At 42.0% G+C, this 6,472-nt stretch overlaps 1 protein-coding gene across 1 annotated transcript; it reads left to right on the top strand.

The window, feature by feature from the left end:
- The first annotated feature begins 390 nt into the window (after window positions 1-390).
- On the top strand, window positions 391-729 carry LOC104291231 (feather keratin 1-like). The gene has a single exon (XM_009890440.1). The coding sequence runs from the start codon at window positions 391-393 to the stop codon at window positions 727-729; it is 339 nt and encodes a 112-aa protein (XP_009888742.1).
- The last annotated feature ends 5,743 nt before the right edge of the window (window positions 730-6,472 follow it).

The following is a 6,472-nucleotide window of genomic DNA, read 5'->3' as shown; positions in this document are numbered from 1 at the left end:
AAAATGCCTTTTCCTGAGGGTAGTGTTACAGCCATGTGGTTAGGGCACTCTCTGTAATGGGAACGAAGAGATTTTCAGCACCGGTATGTGCCATGGTTCCTGGGTGAGTTGACTAAGCATGGAGGCTTTAGGGTAAGTGCCTGACTGAGATGCATCAGTGCTACCTTCCCTATAGTCTCCTTACAGAAAATGCAAGCTCGACCCTGTTTTCGAAGTACTTCCTCTGGATCTGGTGAGAAATGTCATCTTGCTCCCCGCGGATCTCTTGTTAGTTTGTTGTGTACTCCCTTTTATCAGAGAATTTCAGCTGTACAAAAAGAGTTGTACTTAAATTCTTGTATTGCATTTCTTTCTTCTTTTGTGTTTCAGACTTCCCTCCACCCCACAGACATGTCCTGCTACGACCTGTGTCCTCCCACCCCCTGTGGCCCAACCCCGCTGGCAAATAGCTGCAACGAGCCCTGTGTCAGGCAGTGCCAGGACTCGACAGTGGTGATCCAGCCCTCTCCCGTGGTGGTGACCCTGCCAGGACCCATCCTCAGCTCCTTCCCCCAGAACACCGCTGTGGGATCCTCAGCATCCGCGGCTGTCGGGACCGCGCTCAGTGCTGGAGGGGTCCCCATCTCCTCTGGCAGCTCCTTGGGATTTGGGAGCTTTGGCTACCCAGGCCTGGGCAGCAGGTACAGCCGGGCCAACACCTACCGCAGTGGCTTCTATGGGCCGTGCTAAAGCGTGAGGAGCAAGCAGGAAGGACCAGGAACACTGAAGCACGACCCGACACAGGACTGAGCTCATGGCCATGGTTTTCAAGAGTGATGGTAGACACCCACAATCTGAAGTAGATGGAGCTGTGGGAGCTTGGCATCTCCTAAAATCAGGCCTTTGCTTGTCTTACTTTTATGCTTTATATTTCTGATCAAATGTCTTGTTCTTTCATGCTTCTTTTTTTTTTTTTTTGTATTTGACAATGACTAGGTAAAATATGTAATTATTAGAAATTATTCTGCATGACTGAATTAGTACAGTCCTCTTAAACAATGAAGAAGGAAGATCTCATTTTGCTGAGTGTGTCATTGTGAGAGGGATGAGTGGGTACTGTCCTTAGACTTTATGTTGCTTCCTTCCATTCCTCAGCCTCATTAAATTTGTGCTGCATCATACTCTGAGTCTGCCTGTACTTCTTTCTTCTCCCGGCCCCTTTTCTAGCTTGTCTGTGGCGAAACAGGTCCCTTTGCAAGTCATCAGTTCCAGAAAACACTGTGCACATAACTTCATGCCAACTGTCAATGGAGAATGAGGCAGATTTCAGTTGTGGAAAAAGTTTTTCTTTTGTCTATACATGGTAAATCCAACCTGAGACCATTTATCAAAAGAAAGAGATGATGTTCACCTGCAATGGGTGCATCTCCTATTGAGGCATAAGCAGAAAATCTGAAAGTAAGGGAGCTGCTTCTCTTTACACTTTAAACACCCTTTACCTACTGCACCACAGAGGTGAGAAAAGGCCCTTTAACTGTTTTAATATTGCTCTTTTATGAGAAAATGTTTTGAGGTGGATGTCTTTGAGGAGGGATGAGAATGGAGCAATAAGGTGATGTGAGAAGGGGAATTAGGTCCCCTTCATTGAGAAGCAGAATAGCCTGATTTCAGGGGAAAGCTCGCTGAGGGGAACACTGTTTCTCTTTGTCCTTCTGTAGATGTAGTGGACAAGAGTATCTACATATAAAAGAGGACAGAGAGACATAGCAGGAAAATCCACAGGGGTACGAGGACTGCTAGAAATAATAAGAAAAATCCTTTTCTGAAGCGCCACCTCCACTTATCTGTTCTCAGCTTGCTGCAAAAATTGGATACATGTGCTGCTACCTGGGCAACCTGAAAGAAGGTTGTGGCTTGCTTTACCCCATCTGTGATATTTTGGAAGACCCCTTTAAAAGAAGGGAGAGGTGATGTTTTTCCTGAGCGCAGCTGAGCTGGCTCAGAGCAGAGGTGGTGGGAAGGAGACAACAAACTGGTGCAGCCCAGAGCTTTCTGAAGAATGCAGAACCTCTTAGCAGCTGAGACCAGGTTCTGGTAAGTCTTGGAGGGGAGGGAGAGAAGGCTTTGTGGTGTTGTTGCAAGGAAATTGGCCTTTAAAATTTGCTGCCCTGGGAAGCACGTCTAGGAGAAATACATTAAAAGATTTTTAAGTTCTAACCCTTTCTCAGTGTGTCTTTATAACTTGACTCATACCTGTTGTACTTAGTAGATGTGAATTTTATCAGGCTTTGCTTTGTTCTTGTTTGATCATTTGTGTTGCAATAAAGGTGGTGTTTAGAGACTGGGAGCTTTGGTCTCTAAAGGAAGAAGGTTTGCAAAGTTCTACCTGATGACTCTGGGTGATTCAGTGTCCTGCCATCCCATAGAACTCACAGCCTGATATCTGTCAAATTTCTTGCTTGGAGTATTTTTCTGTGTCTGTACAGACTGATGCTGAACCATAATTAAAGCCAGGGAAAGATGTTGACAAAGTTATGTTGACTACAGTTATTAGTGGAGTTAAATTAAAGCAGGTACATCAGTTCCATGAGAGAATTAATAATTTTAAGCAGCAGGTTTTATTAACACACAACAGAAGAGAATGGAAAGTTAGCAGTTTGCTATTATAATACAGCAGACGGTTGGTCTGAATTAAACCTGTAATATATTTTTTGGCCATCTCAACTAAAGCTGTTGCTTGATCAAAGGGGGTGCATTCCAAAGCAGTCATCATTCATTTGCAATTGTTGCAAAATAGCTTTCTCCTATGGAGTTCAACACACAGCAGAGAAGATACGAGTCCACAGTATTGATGTGGTTGGAAAGAGTTATGGCTGAGGCACTACAGTGAAGGTGTCTTTAACACATTCAGGTGGACAGATAATGACATTTCTCATGACAAAGTACACTTTCCTACTCTTGCAATCCCCTTCTGCAGTTCTCTGTTAAGATTTCTTCTAGTAAAATGCACCAAAGCCCTCCTCAGAGGTGCATGTATGCCTTCCTCTGTGCATATATGCTCTTTCCGAAGTTGAGATCTTTCCCTCAAGCATTCAGAAATCATAGCAGAAAGGTCTAACAAAACCCAAACAAAATCCTCAAGCATCATTTGCCCCCTTTGTTCCTGTCCCAAACTGCCACCTTTGGATTAAAACTTATCGTAGCATCGAGTATAGCACAGTCCCAAAGTAAAAGGTTTCTTTGTTTGGTTTTGTAGTTGATCAGAAAGTGTTTTATTCATTGCTGCAGAATATAATATGGATGACCATGTTACAGAGAATTTTTCTAGGAAAGACGAGCTCGGGCGCTGCCTGCCAAGTTGTTATTGTGTTTGCTTTGGAAATGTTACACCGTGGTTTATGCAATCAGGCAGCATGTGTGCAATAACACATAGTACTAGACAATAAAAAGCAGCATAAAACCCAGCGCACAGTAGAGCACATGTGCTCTGAACAAAAGAGCTGTCTGTGTCATCTTCTCTTTCTTAATTTATAAACTTGCATCTGTTAACATCCATCACTGAATAGCTGGAACAAGTTGGTCCCATAGAAAAAAGAATAACGTGAGCTGTTTTTGCAGAACACCAAGTATTTGCTACTGCTGTCGGTGAAAAACTATTTCAATACCACATTTTGTAAAGCTGAAAACAGAATTGGAGTGTCTGCTGTGCATACAGGGACAAGAGAAGAGACAGGAAGGCTCTGAAGAGCAAGAGCTTTTATAGCTTTCTCAGGCTGCCTGGAGGATCTGAGACATTCTTGCACATTTACTGACCAGTTCCTGCGGGTTTATTTGTTTGAGGGTATTTTTTTGGTTTGTTTTTTTGGGTTTTTTTTTCTGCATATGGCTGGGTTCCCACTAGTGAAATTGTTTTGTTTACTGTTTATGTTTATTGCCTGGACTTCTCCTGGCGCTGGATGAAAACCGCGATCCGTGGTGTCTCTTTCATCTTTCTGATTTGCATCCATTAAATATTCCTGGCTCCATTATACCGACTCCACCTTCCCAAAATGTGGATGAGTCAAAACTCAATTTGGTTAGGAATTTTGTCTGCTCTTTAGCGTTTTGGTCACACTGGCCCATAGGAGTCCCACCTGCTCTCACAGCAAGAGCTTTTAATTTAAGTCCTGAGTATGCAATTTCATCCCTGATAAGTGACTGTGAGATTTAGGATCATTACTCTGCAATATTCCAACAAGCAGTATCCCAAAGCTTTCACGTCCTGGGATGAGGGAGACTGCGTCAGCCAGGCTAACCTGACACAGGATCACCTTCAGGAGAGGACTTGTGATCCTTTTTCTCATCACTGTGCCTTTTGATGAGTTTGTTTTCAAAACCACACGCTTCTCTTACAGGCAATAGATAGTTATTGCTATAGGGGAATATGGTTTTTAACATTTTGATACACTGCAGTAGTGTGCCTCTGTGTGTGTGCATGGGTCAGAGCATCGGGGAAAGACTGGTGAGTCTCAAGGGACAGGAGACCTTCAGTCTGTGGTGTCACTGATGGGCCTCATCACATACCTAAGGACACCCAGTGACTGCTGAACAGAGTTTTTAACACGTGATTTTCTGCAAATACTTACTTGTATTTTAAGTAAGAAATGTAAGGACTCCAATTTATGACACCATATAATGTGAGGAAGTTTGTGAAATTCATTAGTAATCCCAGTCACAAATTTCAAACGCTGATTGTGTTCAAATAGTGTCACCTACCTTCACATTTTCTGATAATGTGTTATTTGCCTGTCTGAGCCATTGATGAAAATGTGTTGTGAACTTTGAAGCCTTTTGTTCTTCTAAAGTGTACAATCAGCATTTACTTCCCAGGAGATCCTCATGAAGATACTCACAGTTCAGAGATAATTTGCATGTCTCTACCTCAGTGCTTTAAACATTAGGAGAGGAGAGCTTGGAATACGGATCCCCTCCCTAAAGTCTGCTTAGGCATTGTATGCAATTACTTTTTAATCTAGAAATTGTCTTTGAAAAAGAAATTGAATTGTTGCACACTGCAATGTTCTTTAAGACCATGCAAAATGAAGACAACATTATTTGCTTTCAAAAGAGGAAAAAAGAACAAGAATATGATAAACTTCTGTAAGTAGCTACCATTAATCTGGAGTATAATTTTGTGTAATAGTGCAAGACACAGTAGGGGGAAATAATAATTTAATGGCAAATGTAAAGCTCTTTGGCGACTTTAATGACCCCATAGGTAAGCTTGTGCAGGACTTTTGAGTCCCAGCATCTCTGACTAGCCTAAAATTCACATACATTATCAATCGGACCTGAATTGTTTTCCTGGAATTTGAGGTAGGAAGAAAGCTAAAACTGCAGACTCCTTAGATCACAGACTTTGACACTCAGTTCCCAAATTGAAGATCTGTGTCTCAAATTCCTTCATGGAAGTGTAGTAGTTTAATATTAAAATGAATAGATCAGACTGCTGATACCCTTTCATCCTGTCTCCTGAGTCAAGAAAGTAAAACAATATGGTCCCTCAAATATATCTATTTCCCAGTAAGTGCCTTTGAGACTGGTGAAGTGAAATCAGTCCTGCAAAGTGCTTTCTGCAGCAGTATTATTTTCTGAATTTGGCTGTCTGTCTGTTTAAGAGAAATTTGGAAAAACCACAGTCCAATTTAGAGTCAGAAATAGTAACTTCTGGCTTTTTCAGAGTGAGATGTGTCCAAAACTCATGCTCTCCATGAAGAAGGAAGGGGGATATCACAGGGGAGTTCACAGGCGTCTTTCCTAATATATGTATTCATCTCTGTCAAATGATGTACATTGCATATATTGTCCTTAGGATGCAAAATAATTTCTTTAGTAACTCAGATGAATCAGTTGATCTGACCAGGAATTTACTGGGCTTAGAAGATTTTAAGATAAAAGAAAAGTCTATAGTGGAATGCATATGTTATGGTGAGGAAATTAAATCAAAGCAATAAATACAAACAGCGAGGAAAAAGCAAATCATCAGCTGGGAATATTTTGCATACAAGAAGTCTTTAGCAATTGGCTGGTAAATAGCTACATGCACAAAGTATGTCTCAGGTCCTCAGGCATTCTAGGACAGAGTATAAAAGCCAGCACTGAGAGAGTTGATGCCATCCACTTCTTCTGCTTTATTCTCCTCCTGGAAAGGGTAAGTCTGGATCTGCTCGCTGTCTTTCAATGTCCTGAATTGTTGTCTTCATTGTATTTTAGTTTTATGCTATCTCGTCTACAGCAGGCTAAGGTTTACACTCTTTATCCATGTGTGTGAGAGACCTGCAAGTGGCTCTTTCTCTAAAAGCGGGTAGCTGTTCTTTGAAGGGTGGCAGTAGCTGGACATGGGGCTTCAGACGCATTTTACATGTGTGTCGCTGGATCATTCAGTTCCAAGATGTTCAAATCTCTGCACGTGAATTTCTCAGCAACTACGAGTGGCTGTGGAGAATCTGTACAG

This window comes from Charadrius vociferus, unplaced genomic scaffold (assembly GCF_000708025.1).
Source record: "Charadrius vociferus isolate BGI_N301 unplaced genomic scaffold, ASM70802v2 scaffold698, whole genome shotgun sequence".
Lineage (NCBI taxonomy): Eukaryota > Metazoa > Chordata > Aves > Charadriiformes > Charadriidae > Charadrius > Charadrius vociferus.
The sequence above is the reverse complement of the archived record's forward strand: the minus strand, read 5'-3'. Positions and strand labels throughout refer to the sequence as shown.

Bases quoted from the DNA above. Each gene is read 5' to 3' on its own strand.
- LOC104291231 (XM_009890440.1), top strand. From the start codon at position 391: ATGTCCTGCTACGACCTGTGTCCTCCCACCCCCTGTGGCCCAACCCCG.